Here is a 27,195-nt window from a genome sequence, read left to right as displayed (position 1 = left end):
AAAGAATCACTAAGAAGGGAGTTTCTGAAATTTGACCCTTAAGGGGATTCGTAGGTTGCGTAGAGAAATCACGCTGAGCTGAAACCGATGAAGCTACAAATGTAAAATTTTGTAAATAGTTTCATTTCGTGATGCAAAGACTCACTAAAAAGGGGGTCTAAAAGTTATATAAAGAATCATACTGAGCCAAAAACACTAAAGCTACAAATACGAATTTGGTCAGTATTTTTGTTTTGTAATGTGGAGACACTCTAAGGAATATTTTGAAGGGAAGTATGTTCAAACTTATTATTATTTTTATTTTACGGAAACCTGAAACTGTATATTGTAAAAAACCACTTCCATGACTAGGGTTGCTAGGTATACACAGATCAAAGTTTTTTGCGAATTTTGCTCTTCTGTCCAAAAGATTTGAAAGTATCATTTGCAGACCTGCCAACTCTCCCGATTTAGGCGGGAGACTCCGGATTTTTCATCCTTCCTCCCGCTCTCAGGATTTGTTAAAATTTCTCCGGATTTTGGCAGAAAATTAGATTTCACGTTGTCGTGGTGTCAATAATTACCGTCATCGTTAGGGAAAACACCCATAGAGGACAGCCATGGTCATTTCCATCGAGCAGCCGTAAAAAAAGTCTTTGTGACCGCATTTAAGCAACTGGCAAAGACGCGACTTTGTTTTCGTAACATTTACAGGGTTCCCAGCAACCTGGAAAGTCAGGGAATCAAAAAACGGTCAGGGAAAGTCAGGGAAAATATGAAATATTTGTCAAAAGTCAGGGAAAATTCTAAATACTTGGAAAAGTCAGGGAAAATTTGAATGGGAAAAAATCAGAGGATAAATCTACATTCAAATGGTTTACCTTCACTTTTTTTCCATGGAAGATTATTTTTCAGATCCCCAGGGAGAGGAAAAAAATCCTTATCAGCATTTTCCTCCAGATCCCCTACTGAGAGATGTCTTATCAGCTGAAGGGGGGGATTTTACAATGTTGGCCAAGAAACAATCTGCCCTCTGAGTAAATAGATGAAGGGATCTAAAGTGGAGAGACCCTCCTTTCCATTGTTGAAAGCAAAGCCAATACCAGCTCTTAACTTCTTTTCTATTTCTTCTGAAAAAACATTTTATTTTCTTGTTTTTTTTTTCCTGCCTGTGGGTAGAGAACCTTTAGGCGCATTTCACACTGAGCGGACGTGGGTCCAGATCCCAGATCCGCATGCCCTTTCACACAAGCACTAAAGTTCTAAAAAACCTTTAGTTTGAAATTTGTGCATAAAAACTTTTTTTCCCCAATTTTTGCAATTATTTTTCCCCTTCACCCCTGATTCAGTGCTCATAGGCAGCCTAGAGCTATTCTTTGGTGGTTTAATCTAGAGCCCCATAGAATAATCTTAATAGTTTAATCGTAACATAAAGAGACCTTTTCAGTTTGATCGTCACAATTAGTCAATGGGGGAATATATCGCAAAATATTTTCAAAAGGTTTTGAAAAAAAAATCTAAGATCTGTCTTTTTAGAAAATATGAAAAAAAATTCCAAAAACATATCCAATGATGTTCCAAAAAAAAAAAAAAAAAAAATCAGGAGATATCAAAGACTTTGCAAGTAGAAAAGGGGGAGGGGTGGAGACTTTCAAAATGTCTGTGCTTAGAAATATTCACATCACAATTCTGTGTTAAGCCCGGATTACACTATAAAAGTTTTATTCTTTTACAAATGCAACCAATAAGCTGATTGGTTGCATTTTCTCAAATGTAACCGATAAATTTATTGGTTGCTTTTTTCCAAGTTTTATAAAATAACTTTCATAAACCTTTTAGAGTGAAATCCCATCCTTAGATTAGTCACTTCTGAAATATAAATTTTTTTTTTAAGTTTATAGACTCAATATCATGTAAAGTGTATATGTAGGTATTGGGGGTGGTGGAGGGGGACACACCAAAACTATTCAAGTGCTTAGGGCTTTCAAACGTGTCAATCCAGCCCTGAGTGAACGCGCCGTACATGGATAATGTTGTTTAATAAAAGTATTTAGTTTTAAAAATAAAAAAATATTTTAAACAATTTTAAGTATTTATATTTTTATAATAATTTTAAAAATTTAAAAAGAAAAAATTAAAAATTTATAATTAAATTTAAAAGTTATTAAAGTATTCAGTCAATTATATTTGTAATGAATTACAGAACGGCTTATAATTTTGGTCCCGTCAGTGTTCGTTGTTGGCAGGTTTTATTATATAAAATTGTAAAGTATGGACAAAAAGCAGTTAAAGTTGCTATATCTTCTTTATCTAAGGAGACGGAGGGATAGACGTATATATGTGGGTACATCCTATTGATGCACAGGGACCTTCATATGGTGTTTTTATATTTATGTCAAATAATTAAAAAAATTCCATGCAAAATCGTCTTGAAAAAGTAGCCAAAGATGTGGACTAATTCGACCCGCATCCGCGTCGTGTGAATAGCTCCAAATAACCTAATGTACGAAACTTGTATGTGCGGATGCGGAGCCCGCACGTAGGTTTTCACACATGCGGATGCCATCCGGACCCACATGAACACTTCAAAGGTGCGGGCGCATTTCACATTTTCATAGCTGCCAAGTCTCCCGAATTTTTCGGGAATCTCCCGAATTTTAGCTTCATCGCTCGACCTCCCGAAAAGTTCTTAAATCTCCCGAATTTTTAAGAAAATCACAAAAAATCCCTAATTGTCCCTAAACATTCCCTACTTCATTAAAAAAAATCCCCGCTTATGAAAACAATCCCTAAGGAATTTCTTTCGGGGCATGGACATGCTTATGATTTAAGATGGTTGTCATTTGGCTCTGAAAATTAACAAATGTGTTATATATATGTGCGAAAAAATAGATGCAGGAGTAAAAATAATCTAATAAATACAGTATAAAATCAAGACTAAAAAATTGGGAAACTTATTGTGGATGTATAAATTTGAATTGATAAATAAGGCAAATTAATGAGTCGTATTTCTTTTTGCTATGATGTACAGTAGAAACCCTCTAATTTGGACTTCTCAAGACTTGGGTAGTTCTAGATCAGGGGTGGCCAACAAGTACATTTTGTGTAGCCCCTGAAAAGGTAAATTATCAAATTTAAATTAATAATTTACAAGGTGTTTAGCTCAAATAATGACCACAAATTTGATTTTTCTCATTGCAACAGTGGAAAATTATTTACATTTATTTGGTGACGAAAATTTACTATGGTATCCAGGATTTAAGCTACGGTCGCATTTTTTGCAAAATGCAAAGGAAAATCGTAGAATGCGAAAGAAGTAGTAGCCATTTTCGCAAAAATGCTTACAGGATGTATGAAACGAGTAGACTTCCATCCATCAATCATTACATTAGCATTTTGCTAAAGCTTTCCCTCAATTTTTGCTTTTTTGCAAAAGGAATTTTTTATCCAACTTAAACCCTGATAGTATCTCATCTACTGCCTTTTCAAACACACAAATGCCCATAAAGCTAGTCATGGGCAATTTTTTTTCCTATTTTTTCTGCCACCTTGTTTGTTAAATTGCCTATTTTGGCAAAATAATAATCGAAGAAAAATTGGAATAAATGTTTCACATTCGTTAAAGTCAAACCGTGAATGGATTTGATGGAATAATTTGCAAAAGAAACTCATTTTTGATTCACTATATCTGGCTGTAAACAATGAATATGTTTGTTTATGCTTATGATTTTTCAGAGTTATTTTACTGGTGTGGCTTATACACTGGAGTGACACCTGTAATGCGGCCCGTGACACTGCAGCTGGCTGTTATGTTGTACCTTGAACAGAAGCTGGCCACCCTATTTTCTAGATTATTGATGAAGTTTTATTTATTTCCCAAGTTTTCATGTATCAAATAATATGCATTTTTTGAGATATATTGGTTCATTTTTCTATAGAAATTATTATGAATCAAAGTATTTCTTGATAATGTCATGCAAAAGAATTTTTTTGATCTGCTGTTTATAGTTTACATTCTGTTATTACTAATATTTAATGCATCAATTACTGTACTTAGTCTTGAAATTTTTTGTTTGGAACATAAATTTTCGGTTTCATAGATTTTGGTTTTTCTTCTTCTCTTGGATATTTATGAAGACTTGTGAACTCTATCTCTTCCATAGTTGCAATGGTTCAATCATTGAAAAAAATAAGAATCAATTTACTGGATGGGACTTTGTGTTCTTGAGTCTTTATCACTGAGTTTTTCCACTTTTTTAATCATCCTTTCTCTCAATTCCAAATTATGGCAGAAACTTGGCAATTTTGCCATCTGTTATTATTTTAACAACCTACTTATCCTTATTCAAGTCCATTATTTCTTCAATATTCTTATATTCTAAATTCAAGTTTATTATATTGCTCTCAAAAGCCCAGAAATTCAGTATTCATTATAAGTTTCATATTCACTGGAAATACAGTAAAACCTTGTCAAGTCGTCACCCTAATAAGTCATCACTCTGGTTAAGTCATCATTTTTCTTCAGGTCCTTCCACCTCTCATAGACAACAATGTTATTAAACCCTCATTTACTCGTCGCTAATTTCGGTTAACTCGTCACTATGAAAAAACTTGATTAAGTGGAACAGACTATTTTTATGGCTCCCATTAAAAAAAGAGCTTGTTAACAGCATTGCCTTATGTTTAAAAGTTACCATAAAATCTTATATACCCAAATGAAACAGTTTAAGCAACGAAAGTTACATATATCTGATATGTAATATATATCTGAATGTAATATATATCTGTTATATATATCTGAATAATCTTCACAATTAAGTTGTTTTTCGTGAAGCTCAATATAATACAACCATCATACACCACTTCTCTTATTTATTATTATACTCTTTTGCTCTTTCCTTGAGTTTTTTGTCAAGCTTTGTGAGCCCTTGATGACTTGCTTGTTTCAGTCCATATAATGCCTTTTTCAAATGACAGACTAGCTTTCTGATCAATTTCAATTTCATTTTCTGATCTAGCTTTCAACAATTTCAAAAGTATTTTTTAAATGTGAAATAATTTCTTTTTTCATAGCATCAATCCATAGCTGAGCATCAGGACCTTTTGAGTGCTTCTTTCAATTCACAATAAGCTGACATTTCATAGTCATTAAACCAAATTGGCGGTTGTCTTGTTCTTTGAATTCTAGTTCTATTCTCATCTTCAATTTTATTAGGTTGGTCTTTGTCATCTCTGTCTATATGTTGATTTTCATCAAATTCTGAGGATTCATCTTGATCAGAGTTTAACATATCATAAAATACTTCACCTATATTTTCATTTGGGATAGGAACTTGAAATTCTGTTTTGTTGGACACTTTTTCTTTTCTTTCTAGGAGGTCGTCAACATTATTTGAGTTCTTGTCACTGTAGAAAGTGTTCAGTACTTTCACATCTCTGGCTATTTCTATCTGCTTTCTGTTATTCATCCATATTCTCTAAGCTTTTGAATATTCAGCATAATCTACAAACATGCCAACATTACCTCTTGGATCGGACTTCCCCTTTTTCCTTTTCTTGTCTAGGACATTCTTTGTCTAGGATAGTCTTTGATTCAAAAACTTGTAGATGCTTTACTGATGGAATTCTTCCAGTCCTTCTTTCAAAAGGGGTTTTATGCTTAATCACTCTTGAAAGCGTTCTGTTACATAAATAATTTGCAGAATTGATGGCTTCAGCCCAAAGTGAAGGTGGAGCTTTAGATTCAATTAACATGTATCTTGCTTTATCTAGAAGAGTTCTGTTTTTCTTCTCAGCTAGACCATTTTGTTCTGGCTTATATGGTGCAGATAATCTTCTCTTGATTCCACATGCTTTTGGGAAATCACTGAATTCATTACTACAGTATTCTCCAACTCCATTGTCACTCTACAAATGTTTGATCTTTTTGCCAATGTAATTTTCAACTTTATTTTTATATTCTTTGAAGAATTTCAGCACTTCATTTTTGTGTTTCAGGAAGTACACTTTACAATATCTGGAACTTACATCAATAAAAGTTACAAAGTATTTTGATCTGCCAGGAGATGTTACTCGCATCAGCCCACAAACATCTGAATGCACTATCTCTAACAAGTCCAGTTCTTTTGGATCTGCTGTTCATTGGTTCTTTTGGTTCTATTTCATTGATATGACCTAGTTTCGTGTGCCAGGTCATGATCTTGGATTCTGCTGTATATCTTAAATTTTCTGGTCGATTACTAGCTTCATATGTGTACAGACCATTTTTCTTGGATACAATCAAAGCTATTTCTCCTTTTTGGTTTTTAACAAGAGCTGCTTTCCTTTTGAAAATGACAGTTCCTCCATATTCAGTGATTTTGTTCACAGATAATAAATTTGTCATCAGTTCAAGAACATACTGCGTATTTTTCAATGTAATTGTAGAGTCTCTGTTGGATTTCAGTTCTACAGTTACCTTTCCTTGGAGTTTGGTGTTTTGACCCACAACCGCTAGATTTATCATTCCAGTATCATAGTCCTCGATGAGATTTTTGAAACTGGAGTCATCACAACACATGTGAGATGTGCTTCCACTATCCAAACACCTGGATGATTTGGCTTGTGGTTTGTCTATACGTGATGACAGATACTTCTCTTCTGCTTTGAACAAAGAGTTATCTTTTTTACATTCTTTGACCAGCAGTCCCGAGCAAAATGTCCAGGCTTTTGGCACTTGTGGCATCAAAATCTTTGATAGATACTTTTTAGTGTATCCCATACATCTTTGGATGTAGCACAATTTTTTACTTGTTTCAGTTCTGTAGGGTTGATGATAAGCAATAAATCAGATCTTGCCTCTAGATCTTTATCAAGCCATTTTTGTCTCTCTTCCTCATCTTCAGTTGGTTCTTTGATTTTCCCATTCACATAATCCCATAGTTTACTTTTAATAAGTAAAGCTTTTGTGCTTGGACCTTCCAGGTGTCATAGTTTTCTTTGGATAGTGGCTGTATATAATTTGAAACTCTGGTGGTTTCCATTTTAATATATTTATTCAGACTCACTAACTTGCATTAAGCGAGCACTGATCCCCATAACCTAAAGTAACTTCAAACATTTTATTTAGACAGGAAAAATGGTAGTACCTTCAAAAGGAAAGACGAAGAGAATACAAACTATAAAAGGTAAACAAAAAAAGACTGCCACACATATGTAACATAATACACACTCTGAGGGGTGAACAAGATTAAGTGAAATACTATTGGGGGACTACTAGATTAACAATAAAAAAAGGTAAAAATTGCTATTTATTCTTTCGCTATCTATAAATTTTATTAATATTGTTATTTTGATTCATACTTGTATAAATTTAAAGTAGTATGAAATTTATTAGATTTTCACAAAATTGCACATTGAAACTGACGGCACTCCGCTTAAGTCGTCACTCTGCTTAAGCCATCATAATTTTTCTATAACTTGAGATGACGACTTATCAAGGTTTTACCATATGTGTCAATCCATATCTTTCACACTCACTTGTTTATCCCAATCAGCTTATCATCACTGGTTGACAACAAAAGTCAAATTTTTTTTTCCAGCTAAGTGATCTTGTTGCCAAACCGTGAATCATCGAATGCCATACCCGTGAGATGCAAACAAGAGTGCAGTTTAGTAGTGAAATCTCTCTCTCTCTCAAAACAAGAATTTTCTCATTTTTGTTCGAACAAGAATAAGTACAAGAATGAAAATGAATGAATAAAGAACAGTCAAAACTGGTTTTGGTTAAAAACAAAATAGACCAACAAATTTGTCTGGATTGGGGATCAGTCCTGATTGTATGAATCCAGATAAGGGAGTTTCTATTCTATAATGTCAAAACCTATTATAAGCTTATATATAAATATTTTAATTTAATATTTCCAAAACACTCAATTTTTTTATCTTAACACGAGTTATAATGTAAAATATTCAATTCTCTTATAGGATGGGAAGGTCTAAGTTGCAATTTGCCTTGTCCACTTGGTACATATGGGCAGCTTTGTCAGAATAAGTGCCAATGCCAAAATGAAGGTTCTTGCCATCCAGTAACTGGCCAATGTACATGCAGAGCTGGTTACACCGGGCCACAATGCAGTCAAAAATGCAAGGTATAAATAAATATGTTGTTGTTTTGGTTTACTTACTTCTTATCTTCTGTATAGCCATTTTTTGTTTTTATCTTTTTTTTTTCCAAAAAATTTCAAATTAATCAAAATATCAAATCTCCCAGGAAGTTTGAGATCTGAATTAGTAAACTTAATTTTGACATACAGGGTGTCCCAATGGTTTCACATCATCAGTTATCTGCAGATTCTATTTGAGATGAGCATTTTCATATGTAACCTTGTCAGGTGGGGGCACATTTACATATCAAAATGCTTGTCTTGATAATCTCATCAGAATCTACAGCAATCTGATGTGCCAGGTACCCATTGGAACACCCTGTATGAGTCTCTATTGAAATCTTGCGATAAATAAGAATTCCTCTAGGACAGCATCACAACTATATACTTTGTCAATATGTGAACAAGCATGTATTTTGGTGCCCTGTGTAATTTAGAAAGAGCTTTTAAAGGGTGAATTCGCACCCCTCTAGTTCAAAGCCCAGGGCACTAGACCCCCTGCTCCTCCCTAGTTGCCGCCCTGCATTAGGATCATATAGATTCACATAGAAATCAGAAGCAATTAAAATAAATCTGATGTGAAACATAATTAAGGATTTATTTTACTGACATTCTTAATTATATTTAAATATCATCAACCATTTTCAATCCACTGCTGGACGAAGGTCTCTAAATTTTTCCATTCTGCTTTGTCTGATGCTTTAGCTATCCAGTTGACTCAAGCCACTTTCTTGATCTCGTCAATCCATCTTGCATGGGGATGTCTTCTCAGACATTTAACAGCACTTGGGTACCAATCTAGAATGATTGTGGTCCATCTGTTGTCCTGTCGTCTTGCAATATGTCCAGCGCATTTCCATTTGAGACGTTTAATTCTTTCCATGATATCATATACCTTTGTGTGGTTCCTTATCCAAGTGATTCATTTTCTGTCTCCTTGTGATGCCTAGCATACATCTTTCCATGCTCCTTTGTGTTGTCTGTAGCCTTTGTATCATCTTGCTTGTGAGTGTCCATGTATCAGCTCTATAAGTCAGTGCTGGTAGCACACACTGGTTAAAAACTTTTCTTTTTAGGCATAATGGCATGCGACTCTTCAGAATTAGTTTTTGTCAAAAGTGCTCCATCCAATCCTGATCTTTCTGTTTATTTCATTAATGATTCTGTTTTCCATGGTAATTCCTTGTCCCAGGTGTACATAGCTTTCTACTTCTATCTCTGTGTTGTTGAGCAAGATTGTCCTCTTCAATGCAAAGGAGTTGAACATAACTTTAGTCTTTTGCAGATTCATTTTCAAGCCCATCTGAATACTTGCCTTCACCAATTCTTGTATCATTTCTTCTAGTTCGTCTGGTTTACTGCTGACAACAATGTCGTCTGCAAAACGCCAATGGTTGAGAAATTCTCCATTTATTTTAATTCCTTTTTTATCCCAATCCAGTTTTCTGAATACTTCTAAAATAGTAGTAAAGAGTTTTGGTGAGATAGTATCACCCTGTCTGACTCCTTTTCCAAGTTTAATCTTTGCTTTTCCTTTATTCGAACGAATTGTTGCAGTTGCTTTGTCATATTTTCTTGATAACATTGTGATGTAAGTCTTCTCTACCCCAATTATATCTAGAGCTTTAACAACAGCAGATGTGAAGACAGAGTTAAACGCTTTTTCAAAATCAATTAAGGCTATACACAATGGTAATTCATATTCCTTGTGTGTGTCTATAAGTTCCCTGATTGTTTGGATGTGATCCATTGTACTGAATCCACTTCGAAATCCTGCCCGTTCTTTTGGTTGAGCTTCGTCCAATTTGGATTGAAGCTTATATGTCAGCACTTTGGTGAAGATTTTATAAATTACTGATAGGGGACTGATTGGTCAATAGTTCTTGATATCCTCTTTTTTACCCTTTTTGTAAAGAACCACCATCATTGCGTTATTCCAATCTTCAGGCACATCTGATTTTGTGAGACAATTTGTGAACAAAGCAGCTAGCGTACTGGCAAATTCTTCTCCTGCTTCTTTAATAGTCTATTGAAATCCCATCTTCACCTGGGCATTTCCTTTTTTTCATACATCTTATAGCCTTGTAGACTTCCTCTTTCAGCACAGGTGCTACTTGTAAAAATTCTGCTCCATTTTCTTTTTTTCCTGCTCCCTTTCTTTTGTTCTGATCCTGTTCTTCATGTTTGTATAGAGTATTATAAAATTCCTCGACAATACTAATAATTTCATTTCCATCTTTTGTGATGGTTCCATCTTTTTAGTGCAAAAATTTCCTTTCTTCCAACACATGGTTTTCGTTTTGCTGATTTTAAGCTCCTATTATCTTCCAATGCTTTCTTTACAATATCGCAATTAAAGTTCATAACATCTTCTGTAATCCACTTTCATACTGTCATATAAAGTTCTGCATATTTCACTTTTGATTTAGGGTCATTCTTCTTAATCTGAAATTCTCTCCAGTCTTTCATAAGTTTCATTGTTTCTTCTGTTATTTTCTTCACCGGTTTGATTTTCTTTTTCTCCAGTGACTTTTGCTGCTACTTTTTAGGGTAATGGTTAAAGTTTTGTTCATCATGGTGACATCTTGTGCATCCTCAGTGGTGTTATATAGCAAGTGAAATCGGTTCTTCAGCTCTAACTGGAATTTATATCGATGTTCTTGAAGCTTTACCATATTAAATGCCAGTTTTTCTATTTTTGATAAGTTTTGCTCTTTCCATTCTAGTGTTAAGCCTTATTCTACATCTAACCAGTCGATGATCACTTCCTGTATTGAATTTGTTAAGAACACTGCAGTCTTGGATTATATGCTTCTTATTAGATAGGATGTAGTCGATCTCACTAGTTGTTCCAGTTGGGCTTCTCCAGGTCCACTTTCTTTGAGGGTTCTTAAAAAATGAATTCATGATGCATAACTGTTTGCTCTCTGCAAATTCGGTGAGTTGGTTTCCTGTGTCGTTTTGTACACCATAACTGTGACTTCCAACTGAGCTTTCATCATTTCTTCTCTCTCCAATTCTGGTATTGAAGTCACCCATTACTATTTTGATATGATGGTTTCCTTTTACTATGTAGCTCGTCTAATTCTTCATAAAAGTCTTCTACTTCTTCCTCAGAATAGCTTGTTGGTGCATAGACTTGTATAATTTATCCAGTATCTGCTTGATATTTGCATGACCAGCTTTACAACTCTATCAGATGTGCTATCTAACTCAACAATGTGATTTTTCCACTTTTTATGAATGAGAAATCCTACTCCACTGGTTCTTCCATTATCTGTTCCTCTGTAGTAAAATACGTGTCCTCTGGCAAGTTCAATTTTCTCCTCTTCTTTTCTTATTTCACAGATGCCTAAGATGTCTTAATTTATTCTTTACAGTTTTTCCGACTCCTGCAAACAATTTTCTGAAGAAAGAGATCGTTCGTTTTATACAACGCACGTATATCCTTGACTATACAGTGCTCAAAATGTTGAATACAAATATGGTTAATATATGGTAATGACTAATTTAAATATTATAAAGCTGTCTTTTATTTGCATTACAAAAACATCATGCTTTTCTCAAAGGGTCAAGAAGTATGGTTAACAATTTAATGAGCTAGTGTTTTGTGCAAGAAAATTTCCTATGTTAAATTTAACACACAAAAAAGAATTATCCAAATTCACTGAAATTTTGTCATTCTTTTTGCTCCAGAAGTACACATGTGCACCTCATTTTTAACTGTTTCAAATGGCTTTCAATGATTTTTTTCAAGTTAAGACCAGAGGTACACACATTTGTACCTAACTCACAAATGATCCTAGTAAAGATATCAGTCTTATTATTATAAATTATTATTTTCTATTTTGAAAGGTATTTGACAATAAACAAAAATCGATCAGAATTTTTTTTAAAAATACTTTTGGCTCAGTTGTGAAGGGGTTAAGTTCATTCCATATCAATTCTGTTTTCCTGTTTGGCTTGTGACCGTTTTTCTTGATTATATTGCTTGTGTTGTGTATTAAATGTGGGAACTCAAGTAAAAATTACTAAAAACTCAGTCATGCATGATATCACTTGAATGTTACTTGATTTATTTACAATGCATATTTATTTTTAATTTCCATATTAAAATTATTTAGAAGATAGTTCATATTGATATCAGAATTTCATTTTACAAAACACAATTGTAATAATCAGGTTGATTAATTAGTTTATATTGTTTTGACCCCCCCCAAACACTTAAATAAATGAATATATACATTTATATATCTTTATATGGGGGGAAAATATAATGCATCACTCACACAGTCTACCGTAGAAGTTTTATATATTAATCCAAAGCCTCTGGTGACCCATACCTCAGTAGCACAGTATATCATTAGTATATTGGTCCAATACCCAGCACCATCTTAAGAGCATCATGGGCCCCCGGGCCAAGTGATTTTTCTGAGGTCCTACCTGGCAAATTCTCAAAATTCAACTACTTTCCATTTTTCTGAGGCCCCTTTTCCCTTGAGGAACCGGGCCGTGTCTGGGTGGACCCATGCATTAAGATGGCACTGCCAATACCCTCAGGTAGTCCTTCTTTCTGAGTACTTTGAAAATAAAAATTTGAGTCTCTTTTGTAGTCATTCTTCTCTTATATCTTTTACAATTTTGTCTTACTATTTGAGAATTGCATATGAGTGTCCTGATTCCTTAAAACTCTGCTCATTAATTTGTATTAATAATTTCCCATCCTTTCTAAATTTCCATCTGTTTCTTGAAGGTTTATTTATAAGATTGGCTATTGACAATCCATCCCTTGTTTCTTTGTCTAGTCATCTCTCTTCAGGCACCCTAAAAACCCTAGTGACCATTACCTACCCTTTGACTACTGGTGGTACTTTAATGTACCACTTTCTTTTTTAACCCTGTAACATCCTTTGCATGCATTTTTGGGTGTTGGTATTTTGAAGTATAAAGGCTGTATAGCTACTTCATGATTACCTGATGACAGCGCAAGTATTGGACTACTAGTTTTATTAAATATATTTCAGTTAGATGTTTCTCCTCTGTAAAAGTGTTACTTCATCATACTTTTGTATAATGCAGTAAAATTCTGTTTTCCACAAAATCTTCCATAATAAATGTATAAAACAAATTATGGTTTTCATTGTGGTAAAATAAATATTCATGCAACTGTACATATGCTATTCTACATATTTGAATTGGTTTTTTATTTATTTACTGTAAGTGTAATAGTGCTGAGAATACTTTCGACTACCTAAACTTTCACATGCCTCACATATATTTACTTTTACTTGCTATAGTATTTTACTCCATTTACAAAATATGCACGTGGAGATTTAATAGTTTTTTCTATTTTAACTGGATTTTAATATTTCCCTGATCTGCTTTATAACTGTCACAATGGAAATCACTGAACCTTCTGTGAAATGCCACTTGCCACACCTGTTTTCAAGATGAATATTTTTTCCCATTGTATGCAGCTGATAGTTGCTTTCCCCTGACATCAAGAATAATAAACAAAAAAGAAAGAACTCTTTCTCCATTATTTATACTGTACACATATCCTTACACTATCTCAAAAAAGAGGGAAAAAATACGGTCTCTCGCTTTTTGTCATCAAACTTTGAATAAAAGTTGACACTGCCCACTGGCAGTTGATCTGACAGGCTGGAAAACATTTACAAACGAATCCCTGTGTAGAGAGCTAGCTGGGCTCTACATTGCCATAAGAGGGTTTTAAGGGCAGAAAATATCTTGGTGTTGCTGCTGTAAGGATAAAATATAGTCTCTTTCCTATTTCTATTTTAACTATCACAAGAGCTAGTTAACAATTACACCTATGAAACATGCATCACTAATTTGGATATTTTATTTAAATCCTGTTCACATAAAAACATTTTTTAATACCCAAATATTTAGTGACCTGCTCAGTGTTTTGGTTTAGCTACATGCTCTTGAGGGATCCTCAAACACCAGAAATCTTTTTTTTCATAGTTGCTGTATTGATGTAATATAAAAGTTTTTGTCCCTACAAAAATTATATTTTTTGCAGGTTGGGAAAAAAACATGGCATCCATTACAAAGTGGCAGGATTATATGTTCAATCCAAAAGTTGAAAAAACACTTTTTTTTAAGTTAGGTATTTTGAAAAACGTTTGTCATCATTGAAGCCTTCAGAAAAGGCTTGAAAAACTAGCACGTTTTGCCTTTTGCAATAGGAGTATTCACCCAAAGTGTTTCTGAGTCTATGCAATCAATTTATTTCATGTCTGTCTTTTAGGAAATTTTTTGGTTTAAATGCCTATATTAATTTTTCTTGTAAGGAGACCCTGAGAGTATGGTGTTTTGAAGTGAATGAATGGACTGTTTCACTAATTTCTAGGGGGAAATTAATTGAAATAAAATAAATTATTCACAGTATTTCCAAGAAATATTAATTTTGTAGGAAAGAAACAAACTGAATTTCCAAGCAAAACAACAAAGAGATGACCATGTCATTTTGGGTTTGCATTCATTGCAAAAAACCATTTCCACATGATGCACTGCTTCAAGATCATCAATAAAGCCAAACCTGTGGTAAGGTCACCAAGAGAATCCTCACTTCTGCTTTGAGAAAACTGGGCTGATTGCATTATTAAACGCGACTTCTAGAGGTTAGCTCCTGAACACACAGGAGCCACCAGTTGTCAGCGAATTTGTGGCCTTGGGGAAGACAATTGCACTGAAAGTAATGAGAAAAATATTCATGGAGGAACATGGTGGTAGTTGACCATAGTTTAAACTAATGGATTTTCATTGCATGCAACAGCGTGAGCTCATGGATGGTATCTGGTCTGAGGAAGAGAGAAACAAGGGGAGTAATCCTTCGCTTCAAATGATGTAAAGAAATGTGTAATATGTGGGAAGCCATGCAATATTTTGTAGAAAATAGCCACCTAAATAAGAGCTGTGACAGTATGAGCAATTAATCTGTCCAATAACAATGAGATTTCCCATTTCCTTTTCAAAAGAAGGCAAAAGCAACTGTCATTTGAAAGGTTTTTTAGTCACAAAAAAGAGCAAGATTCAAAGATTTTTTAACAACTGTCAAGATATATTTTGAAAAGAGAAAAATTTTCAATTGCCTTTGTGGGGAATCGAAAAGACAACAAATCTCTCAATCTTTCCTTGGAGTTTGTATGCACTGAAAAGTACCGGACCTGACTCGGGCCAGGCTCACAATTGCTGACGCTGCCACCAGATCACGACTTATGAAAGAATGACATCACTCTCCCCTACCATACAAAGAGTCTTTTTTTTTAACAACTGCCTGTTGCGAGGAGATATATTTTGGAAAGAGAAAATTCAACTTGAGCTCTAAGGAAAGATTGAGAGATTCATTGCCTTTGTAGTCTTGTTGTCCAGGGCGTTCACCCGGAAAGTGAAAGGACGTGGGTTCAATTCCCCGCAAAGGCAGTTGAATTTTCTCTTTCCAAAATATATCTTCACAACACCCAGTTGTTAAAAAATCTTTGTATGGTAGCGGAGAGTGAGGTCATCCTTTCATAAGAACAAGACTGCAATTGAGCCATTAGATAAGAGATTCTATAAGTCATCTTCTCTCGTCATTTAGAGCAAGTTGATTTGTGAATATTATTGTATATTTACTTAATGGCATTATTTTATTATTTATTATATTATATATATTGTACTGTTGATTAAATACTGTTTCTCTGTTATTTTTATTTGAATAATTATGGAATCAATCCTCAGAGTTTGTATTATTTCCTATGAAAAAATTAATTTAGATATATGAGTGATTCAGAGTACAAGCACATTCTCACAGAATGAACCATGCTCACAAATCAAAGTTCCACTGATTAAAAATGGATGCATCAGTTTAGATAGTCTCATTTTTGGCAAAATAAAAATTCTTTAAAACCTGGTCAAATGCCTTTTTACTTAATTTTTTAATGCAAGTTTAAGAAATTAAGTTGAAAAAATTTGTTCTTGCATTATCTGCAGCTCAAAATTATATCAGCAGTTACCAATGGAAAAGCCCCCAAGATCTTTTATGGGGGAGTACTGTTGATGATTTTTTATAAATTTAAATTTCCCAACACAATGCCTGAAAGATTTTCAGAAGGGTTGAGATCTGAGCCATATGTTTGCCAATTGATAGCTTGAATATTGTGTGCATTAAAACAAGCCTTTCTAGGTCTTGCTGTGTGAATGGCTGCATTTATCTTGTTAAAAATTCCTATTAGACTGGCTAGAAATACACCAAATAGTAATAAATTATTTTTTAGTGTCAATGTAAGGCTAATTTGATACCTGCTCATTACAGCAGAACATAGCCCAAACCTTCAGTTAACCACCATCTTGTCTGCAACTAAAATTAGTTTGTGGTTTTTTTATGCAAATGGTGCCAATAGCTCCTGCATCTATCTGTACTGTCCAGGTTCCACTTCTTTTCATCACTGCAAATAACTGAATACAGTTTTGATCCATATGACATAACTTGCTAGCCCACTGCAATCTCTTAATGTTTTGTGATCAGGTTTTGAAGCTGGTTATTTTCACAACTTTTTTAGATAATACTGTTCCTTTTTCTCGTATATGTCTATGAATCATATTCATTGACACTGAGAGTCCAAATGAGCTTTTGATTTGCTGTGCAGTCATTTTTTGAATAGATGCCAGTCTTAGGATTCTTCTGTCATCTCTTTTGGAATTCCTGATTGGTGTTTTGCTCAATAGATGCCAACCGCAAATAATACTCAGTAGATACATTTTGGAACATCATAAGAGAGATGTCATTTCTGAAACCCTATTCCTTCTGATTTCAGTTACCATATTCTGCTTACTTCTTCAGAAGTGTTCTATGTAGCTTAAGATATCTCAAATAACTGATGCTATTGTGTGAATAATATAAGTACTGAACAGCGGTGATGTCATTTGTGGTGAATTTGCATATTTAGATGATCAGAATTCTTTATTAGTTCTAATTTTGTGCAAAATCAAATTTCATTCTTTTTGCAAAAACTTATTTTCATTATGAGTTACAGCTTTACAAGTTTACAGCTTTGTTTTTGATACTCAAATGTTCAAAAAATATCTTTAGATTTACTCATGTCCATAAATTGAGGATAATGCCAGCTCCGGCAAATAAAGGTTCAGAAACAAAACAAACGTTACTTATTCATAAAGCCCATTTATTAAACAAAAGATGAAGAACAAAAACGATGGTGTATGTATGATACCATTCATAAAAACTACGATTTTTGCTCCCTGGAGCAATTGAAAAAAAATATCTCCTTTACAAAAACTTTCTATTACATGGTTGGTATGATGGTTAATACAATGTATGTCTTGCATGCGATGAAATACAGTCCGTACAACGCCTAGGCGTGCTGGGTATCAAATTATTGATCTGATCTTGGGGAAGATCACTCCACTCAGCAAGCAATGCTCTCAGAAGTTCCGGTACACATGTTGGAGGTGGTTGACGGGCTGCAACTCGTTGGCCAAGCATGTCCCACACATGCTCTATCGGATTCAAGTCAGGTGAGAATGCTGGCCATTCCATACAGGTTATATTTTCAGATTCAAGGCATTTGTTTACGATGTTTGCTTGGTGAGGACGGGCGTTGTCATCCATAAACACAAATTCTGCGCCCATGGCACCCCTAAACAAACGTACACGTTGTTCCAGAATGATGTCCCGATAAATCTGGGCTTTCATGGTTCTGGTTTGAACATGCAGATCTGTTCTGGAGCCCAGTATAATTCCACCCCAAACAAGCAATACTGCACCACCGTAACGGTGTCGTTCAATGATGTTGTCTTGGTGGTAATGGGTACCTGGCGTTCTCTATATGAAAGTCCGACGTGAATCAGACTGCAAGCTAAACCTGGACTCGTCGGAAAACATCACACAAGCCCACTGTGATGATGTCCACATTGCATGTTCTCTACTCCAGGCTAATCGCTGCCGACAGTGAGTTGCCGTGAGCGGAACACATCTGACAGGCCTGCGAGCATATAGATCAATATCTCCCAAACGTCTGTACACGGTTTGCCTTGAAACTGTGGTACCCGTGGCTGCAGATAGCTGACGAGACAGGTCGGATGCTGTGCTCTGTCTGCTTATTTTGGCAGTTACTGCCAAATACCGGTCTTCATTCGACGTAACTCGGGGGCGACCTGTACTGTAACGTCTACTGACATTTCCGTTATCTTGGAATCGTTGCCAAAGCCTAGAGATGACACTTCGGGCAATTCCAAGTTCCTCGGATACTTCCATCTGAGTACGCCCACATTCAAGGCGGCCGATAATTCTACCACGTAAAAAATCATCCACATGCGTCCTCTGTGTCATAACTATTCGCTTATGGCACTGAGCGCCTTACAGAACTCTTGTGAACAATTTCACTTCTTTGCCACCATTCCTTATATACCCCCCCCTCTTACACTCTCGTCATTGTGACGTACTATCGGCATCATCTGGTGGCTTCCTGAAATTTGCATATCATTCTTGCAGATGTGTGTGATAATTCTACAGGTGAAATTTTTACTTTAGATTTCGATTTCCGTGTGATTCTGAATTATCCTTAATTTATGGACATGAGTGTATCTGATAATCAGTACTACTCAGTAATTTGTTTTTTGTTTTTTTTAAATTTAAGAGTGAATTTCATCAGTGTCAAAACTTTTGCATCACACTGTATGTTGTTTTATTTTATGTATGTACCTGTATATTTGGTTTATATTCATTTTTTACTTTTCTATGCAGCATATGACTTATGGTTTGAATTGTTCTCAAATGTGCAATTGCGACTGGGAACATGCTGATGGCTGTGATCATGTTACTGGTCAATGCTTCTGTCGTTCTGGCTGGAAAGGCATGATTTTTATATTTATTTATGTAATTGTATTTTAAATGGAATGAATCGGCATGCATTAAAATAAAATATTTTTTTGTATCTAATGAGAAAATTTAATTAGAATATCAGAGAGTTGAAAGAAAAATATTTTTCATAAGGCACGTTTAGTTAGAAGTTGAGATTTAGAGGTCAAATTTGAAAATTTTTAATTAGAAATATTTCTTTCATAAATAACTAAAAATGATCAAAAAAGAATTATATTTAATATATAAATTTCAAATTTTTGAAGAGCTTATACCAGTTTTGTTGTTATGATGCAGTACAGTGTACCCTGATAAAAATTGTTTTTTCGGGTTCGAAGACCGTCGTCCGTTTGAGTTTGTTCTCAACTGGATCAAAGTCTTTGTAAAGACTTTGATCCAGTTTATCAATTCTCCTGATGATGCCAACCACTAGTGTTGGGGAAACGTTGAGAACAAACTCAAACGGACGACGGTCTTCGAACCCGAAAAAACAATTTTTATCAAATGATGGCCGCGAAAACCTTATAGACTATTTGCAGTGTACCCTGTTTATAACTTTTTTTTTAATGCAGGACACCCTTTGTCCCCTTCAACTTAAAAACTATCATTTTACATGATAGTTTTTAAGTTGAAGGGGACAAAGGGTGTCCTTATGTTTACTTTGTGCTGTTTCATTCTGTGTTTACTTGTATGCACATCATGTTAGAATTTAGAAGCTGTAGTTCAAACTATGAGGGGTTATATGACACCACTGAGACAATGTCATTATGGTCTATTAGCAGTCATACATGTATGATACTCGTCTAAGACACTGGTTGCTGTGAAGCGATTTTCAGTTAAATGATCTTTGATTTTGGTTAATTTCATAAAAAGTAAAATTTTGATATTAAAAATTCCAATTACTTAGTTTTTCATTTTTTAATATTTTTTACTTTGATTCATTTTTTGTAATTAAAACTTATTAGGTGTTAGATGCGAGAGCCAGTGTGAACGTGGGCAATGGGGGAAAGACTGCAAAAATGTGTGTGACTGCAAAAATAATTCATCGTGCGACCTTGCCACTGGGCTTTGTGTATGCGAACGTGGTTGGACTGGAAAAGATTGTGATGATAGTAAGATTTTCAAATTGATTTTTTCAATGTATTTTCTATTAGATATTTTTCTTTGAAACCTTTAGTTTTTTCTAAATCATCCCATAATAGAAGATATTCTTATATTCATTTCACTAATCTCTTATCCTTCGATGTGTGTGATATCCATATTTATTTGAAGATCATCAGGACCATGGAGTATATTTAAAATAACTGTTACGCATGTTATGCAGCATGGTCACATCTCAAAAGTGTTCCAAGATGTAGCTTTTTTGCATCATATTTGTGATGTAATGTATTTCAAATTCTTATCTAAACAACTACATAGGCTAACTACATAGATATTCTGAATATTTTGAATTTAGAGATGTGAGACCACGCTCTGTTATATATGTGAAAGCAAAGCTACATTTCCCATAAAAAATACCTGTTGCTAGTGTTGCTGTAACCCCATGTATTAACCCAGATATAACCCATATTAAAAGAAAAATTTATCAAGCTCCCTCTGAACTAAATGAACTTAATTCTCTCAGAAATATGATTTCAATCTCCATACCAAACCCCAAAGATCTATCTCATTCAAAAGAACAATAAGCATTGACATAGACTATTTTTTTTCTTAAACTACACTTCTTTTTTTTTTCAGGGCATCATTATCTGTATCCTCTGATTTTTCTCTTTTCATTTACCACTTATCTAGTAATGTGCATAAAAACGTGTAAACTGTAAATTTGCTGAACTCTTCAGCCTTCAATAAAGAGACCATAACAAACTAATACTCAAACTCTCTAACATTGGCCTAAATGTAAAATGGCTTTTTGAGGTTGAAGGTCATCATTTGGGTCAGTCTTTGATGGATCATGGTCCAACCTCTCAAATACAAATACAACGTCACAACAGGCAAATTGCCCAACGAGGTGGCAGACTTAAGAACATCATGGATCCCCGAGCCATTTTTTGCAGGCCCTACCTACTACTGCTACACCACACATGCACCCCCCCCCCCCGCGGAACCCCCAACGAATCGGTACATGCGGGAATGCGCGTGTACGTGTAGTGAAACCATGTGAAGTTTTTTGTTTTTCTGTAATGCTTGTTATGTGTAGTGCTGCCATCTGCCACCAGTTTTTCTAACTATGAGTGAAGTGTTATGATTGAATGATTTATCGTTGTAGGCCTGTTGCTCTCTGTGGCGAGACTTTTTAACGGGGAGATCGGCTCGCATTTGCGCCTTGAAGTTGGGAACCACAGAAAACCAACTTCAGCCGACCACCACTGTGGGGTTCGAACCCGGATCCTTGCATCGCGAGTCCGTCACTATAACCACTCGACCACCACAGCTCTCGGGGTAAATGGCTTATATACCCTAAGGGACAGAGCCTGGGTCATGTCTGGTCTTAAAGTCTTTGATGGAGGTGCTGATACGAGCCAAATATTAATAGGGGATTCAGGGTTATGCATAACATTACATAAAAGAAATATGATATTCATATTAGGATGAATCAAGAAACTATTCATCTATATTATATAAAATAACATCCTGACTGACTGATTCATCATCGTCGAGCCGAAACCGCTGAAGCTATATATATGATATTTGAAATCAATAGTTTTCTGGCGAAGTTTGTTGAATTTGGGTATTTCACCTGTCTCATCACACGGCTATGCAGAATTTACTATGTTGAGCAAAGTCTAAAATGACTTGTCATTTTGCATTTTTGAGAGTTCTTGGTACTGAATTGACACTTCTAATAAATCCATTAGCAATGTTGCACGATAAATGTTGATTTCAGTGAAGTAGTCAAACAAAAGTATAAATTTCTCCTGAACCAGAACACTAATATGGTTTATTGTAGACTCTTTTGAAAGCTGATACAATACACAAGTTTTTGGTAAATTTGACCGATTGTTGCTAGAATAGTGTTTGCGTAATTAGCGATGAAAAATTTTGGTGACAATTCGATTTTGAACGTAGGTTTTTTTTCCTCCCATAAATTCGGGGATTTTGTTTCCCTCATAAATTCTCTGGGATTTTTTTCTTTGATTAATTCAGAATTATGTAAATATATTTTTCCAACATTGCTATATATTTTGTGGTAATTCATGAATCTTTGGATGCCAATTCCCCTCCCCCCACAAGATATAAAATGCTCAAAAATAAAATAAAATAAAAATAAAAAAGGCTTACAAAAGCAAATGTTTTAATTCTTTTTTGTTGGAGTTTACACAGATCATAGGGTGAAGCAAAGAACACTCTCTGGTGAAATTACAAAAAAAATCCAAAATAGAATAACTGGCATAGAAAAGAACACAATCATATATTGAACCACTAGAAGTTCAGTGGAGAAGGTCAGCTGATATGAGATATGAACACCCATGCTGGATACACAGGCTTAGCAATGTCAATCCAAACCAATAACATTATCAATGCCATATTGTGGTATCGGAGTCCATTTAAGCAAAAGACTTGTTCGCAGCTCACCGAGGCTTTTGGAAGGAGCATGGAGAAGAGTTGATTGTTTTTCATTGATGTCAAATATATTCTCTGCTGGGTTGGTTTGAAACCAAATCTTTTGATGGGTGGCTGTTTCATACGAATCATGTTTCATATTGAATGCAATGTTAGACAACACAAACTGTTAACTTTTGCATTATTGTCCATAAATATGGCATTGGGTCCTGTGGCAGAGAGAAATGATATGAGCATATGGTGCAAGGATGCCATCTTTATAGTGCACGATATATATAAAATGAAATTTTTTGACCTGACCTGAATGAAGCCTTTTTCGGTGGTAACGTTGCATCTGGGAAACTCTGCCGCACTTAGCAAGCAGGCCAATGTGCAAGTGCATGTGTGAATTTAAAATGTGTGTAAGGTGTCTGTGTAGAAAAAACATTTCCGGAAAATTTGTTGAAGTCGGGAAAATTTGAGTTCTTTCGTAGCTGTATTTTGGAAGACAACGGCTCTCTGCAGGGGCGTAGCCAGAAATTTTGTTCGGGGGAGACTAAAGTGACAGAACAATAGTTTTGGCCATCTTTTTCTCCTTTTTCTGTCATTTTCTCACATTTCGAGAGGACCAGACCTCCAAGTCCCCCCTCGCTATGCCCTTGGCTGTCTGCATCTGAAAATAAAAGAGAGGCTGAAAGAGAAATTTTTCTCCAAGTCCAGTAGCTGTAATGTCATTCGCTCAGAGCTGCAAGTCCTCAGGCTTGGTCAGCCACTTGGTTGTTGCCATCAGGATAGCTGAAAGTATTTGTACCTAACAGTCTGAGTGCGTATCTAGTGTTGTGTATGATTTTTTTAGTGCTGCCATCTATATCTCGGAAGTGAAGTGTAATGACTGAATATTTGTACGGTTTGTAGGACTGTTGCTGTCTGTGGCGAGACTTTTTGATGGGGAGATTGGCTCGCATTTGCACCTTAAAGTTGGGAACCACAGAAAACCAACTTCAGCCGACCACCACTGTGGTGACGGTGGGGCTTGAACCCGAGTTCCCGCGATGCGAGTCTGCCAGTATGACCACTCGACCACCACAGTGGCTCAGATAGAGATTAGTAAAAAATAAAGGTTAGTAAAGTAACAATTAGAAAGAGGACATCACAAAAAGATAAGACGGGAAGAAGAGAGAAAAATATCTTGTCCGGCCAGAGACAGGAAAGGCAGAAGCGATTATTCTGTCATCTATGATGCCAGGGTAGTTTTTATCATAGATACAACTCTATCGATGTTGGTTTTGAATAGTCTCAGAGCATGGTCGAGGCTGGCTCCATTTTGCACCATCTTCATGAGGGCATTTTGAAATGCCAGTGTGATGTCATCAATTTGGTCTGACTGATTCGTCCACGCTGGTGTCTGGAGAGAAATTAGCCAGGACCTTCGCTGGAACCTCTTCGGATGGCAGCACCTGTGTTTCCCCGTCTTGACTCTGGGATTTTGGAGAGTTCTCGGGCCGTTGACACCTGGGCATTCGATGTTCCCTTCAGCTTACGTGACCTCTGAAAGGGACAGAATCTGCAATTTCTATAATTTGCTGGGTGGAATAGCTTGCAATTAGTGCACTGGGGCTGGGCTCTTTTCTTCTTCAGCTTGTTCCTTCTCTGCACCACGGTGCATCTGCAATGATTGTCTTTCATTTGCTGGTTCTTTATTAATTTAACCCCAGTGATCATTGAATGGATGACAATAATGAATGGAACAAGACTTTAGTTAAATTATAAACATTTATTCTATTAACTATTAATAATTAGTACAACATTTTTACAAGTTATCTTTTCAGTTAGCCTTTTCTCTCAAACATTACAATGACACAATAAAATAGAATGCTCTCACAGCTTGTCCAGATGTTCACATTGTCCACAAAGACACCGCAAGATGTCTCAGTCAATCAGTGGCCTTCTATACACCACGGTAGGAGAAACCCTGATATCAGGTTTGGACGGGTTTGAGTCTTGGAATATCCGTTGAGACTATAGGTCAGCCATTGCATAGGAAACAACTGGAAGCGGACGTCAAGAGAGGTCCAAGGGTAGCCGGTCTGGCCACTAATCAATCCGCAGGCGACGGGATCATGACGACATTTGATTATCACATGAGTTCAAGCAATGAGACAGGTGAGGTGCCAAAGGCACACCTTCCCAAATTTAACACATTGTTACAACTGAGAGACTATCTGGCTCACACCTCAACAGGGCGTGTTGCCTTATTAACGAAGACAGGAAATTAGTCGGAAGAAGTAGTAGTTGTGCATATCTCTCTATCTGGTCTTTATACAGGAGCGTTCCCACAATGCTTCATGAGAACCAATTACAAGATTGAAGGTTCCATATTGAGCTTGCATCTAATTTACATAACTTCATGAGAGAAAAGGAAATATTGTAAAAATATAGCATAGAATCTGGCAACCAAAATAAAGACGGAGACCGATTGCCGTACACATGATCCCGCTGATCGATCCAGGAAACAAAATAAGGTAAAACAAATTAAAATCTATTAAAAATGACTAGAATAAGGACCATTTCCACGGGGGCCTAAATGGTAATGTTACACATCCATCATCCTCATCAAAGTCAATGACCAGCTGGTACCAGAATTCAACTATGTCCATTTTTGCCTGACGAATTTTCCTCTTTTCCGCATCCCTTTCAGGCCCTCGTAAAGCTGGAAAGATTTCCTTAAACAGGACCTCTTGGGTTTTCAGGAACTCCAGGATTTTGCTAATGGGATTTTCCATCTTGAACATTAAAGCAATCGTCATGTCGGCAACAACCTTGAACTCTTCATTGTTGAAATTGCCATAATTGGAGTCTTCTTCCCTGAAAAATTCTTGGAGCTACTTTTCCAGGCTTGTCATCTTGTCTTTGTGATTTGGGATCACCTTCATATGAAAGTGACAGCATTTCAGGATATGGCTTTTCATCCTAGAAAGAAAGCAATTATCTCGTGTGAGTTAGCTTGCAAAGAGTATAGAAATGTACGTTTTCACTCAGTGACATCACAGAGCAGAATGTTGAATGTGTTGTTTTTTTGAATGAAATTTTTTGGTTTCTTCAGTTTAATTTATACATTTGAATGATTTGGTTAGCATTATTGTTTTCTGATTGGTTGTTCAGTGCTGGGACTGCCTACAAATTAGATGTGTGTCCTGGTAGAAGGATCTGATTGGGTGAGAGATGAAAGATTATCAGATTGGTTGCTACCAGATCATTTTGTTGCTGATTGTGGATGGGAGAGGTTCTCATTCTTCAGATTCTAGATCTTAATTTCATTGTTTCTTCTCTTTTAATGTAGCTGTTATTGTGTTTGATTTGACTTTTCTGATCTCTCTTGATTATTGTGGGGATCATTTACTTCTCTGTAGCTGCATAGTAAATATTTTTATACATTTACTATTACCTGCATTTCCATTGAATTTAACTCTGTGGCTGCTTGTTAGAGCATGCTCTTATCTTAATGATCTTTCTTTAATTGCATAATTTTGCCTTTTTTTTTCTTTTTTTTTCATGACTTTGCAAATTCTTGCTATTTTCCTGACCTGAAAAGTTACCTTTCATCTGACAGTGAAAGCAAAAACCTAATCAGTTACATACTTGGCCTAAATATACAGTTGCTTAAATGTCTCATAAATCTCAACCAGTAAATGAACTGGTTCATTTCAAGAACCATAATTTTCCCCGGTGGTGGCCTGTCATAGAAAATTCTGGGAGCATCAAAATAATTTTTCATTTTATTATAAGGACAAAGCCCCATTTTCTGTATGAGCAAGTGTGCCATTTGTCTCAAGCCTCATGATTTTTTGTCCCCAAATTTTAAACAATATATATTCACTGGTTACACTTCAATTGCAGGGGTTTGCTAATTTCTGCTTTGTCCAGTCCCCCCCCCCCCCCCCACATCAAAATTAGTCCTGGATTTAGTGTCAAGTTATTAGAAATATTGGGAAGGATCAAACCTAGTATTTCTGTAGGTATTATGGAGATGGTGGCAAATATATATGTATGTGTGTATATATATATTTGGGGGGGGGGAAATTCGAGGCCATGGTTCCAATATAAGTTTACACCTATCACACAGTAAGGTGATGGAGTAACTCGCACAGTAAGTATGCAGGATTTTCTTGGTGGGGGGTTTTCTTTTTTTTATAGAAATGTTCTATCTATGTAATATTAATGTGAATAATTTGTACAAGTCTTATTTCTTTCAAAGTTGAAGATCATTGTCCAGCTTTAGCAATTGCACTCAGCAATCGTTTATTGTGAACTGCGAAAATTCATAATTTTAGACCTGTATTCCAACTCATATATATGTTAAAAGATGGCAGTATCGGTACATAATATTAGAAGTGGTATAAGAATCTGTGTAACCAACAACCCCCTTTCTCCCTTCCTACGTTCTAATTACACCAAGGCTATCTCATTTGGCACTTGACCCCAGTGAGCATTCTGGACATAGGGTGACTATATGAACCTTATTTTATGACACATTTTTTTTGAATTGGTGATTATGAAAATATATGTTTTCAATTTTTATCGAATTCATGTGAGAAAAATAATTCAATTTCATCGGTTTGGTATCCAATCCATTTGAAAAATTAATGA

At 35.5% G+C, this 27,195-nt stretch overlaps 1 protein-coding gene across 2 annotated transcripts in view; it reads left to right on the top strand.

Annotated features, from left to right (window-relative positions):
* Positions 1 to 27,195, top strand: part of LOC149067549 (uncharacterized) — a 224,640-nt gene that overhangs the window by 146,644 nt on the left and 50,801 nt on the right. For both annotated transcript variants that reach the window (XM_089252465.1, XM_089252466.1), the window contains exons 15-17: positions 7,945 to 8,108; positions 18,895 to 19,003; positions 19,974 to 20,120. In XM_089252465.1, coding sequence (XP_089108591.1) covers positions 7,945 to 8,108; positions 18,895 to 19,003; positions 19,974 to 20,120 — 420 coding nt within the window. The remainder of the gene's footprint in view (positions 1 to 7,944; positions 8,109 to 18,894; positions 19,004 to 19,973; positions 20,121 to 27,195) is intronic.

The sequence above is a fragment of the Pholcus phalangioides genome, unplaced genomic scaffold, assembly GCF_987345545.1.
Source record: "Pholcus phalangioides strain wild (caught in Gottingen) unplaced genomic scaffold, Ppha-v1.0 ptg000029l_1, whole genome shotgun sequence".
Taxonomy (NCBI): domain Eukaryota; kingdom Metazoa; phylum Arthropoda; class Arachnida; order Araneae; family Pholcidae; genus Pholcus; species Pholcus phalangioides.
This window is presented reverse-complemented; position numbering and strand designations above follow the sequence as displayed.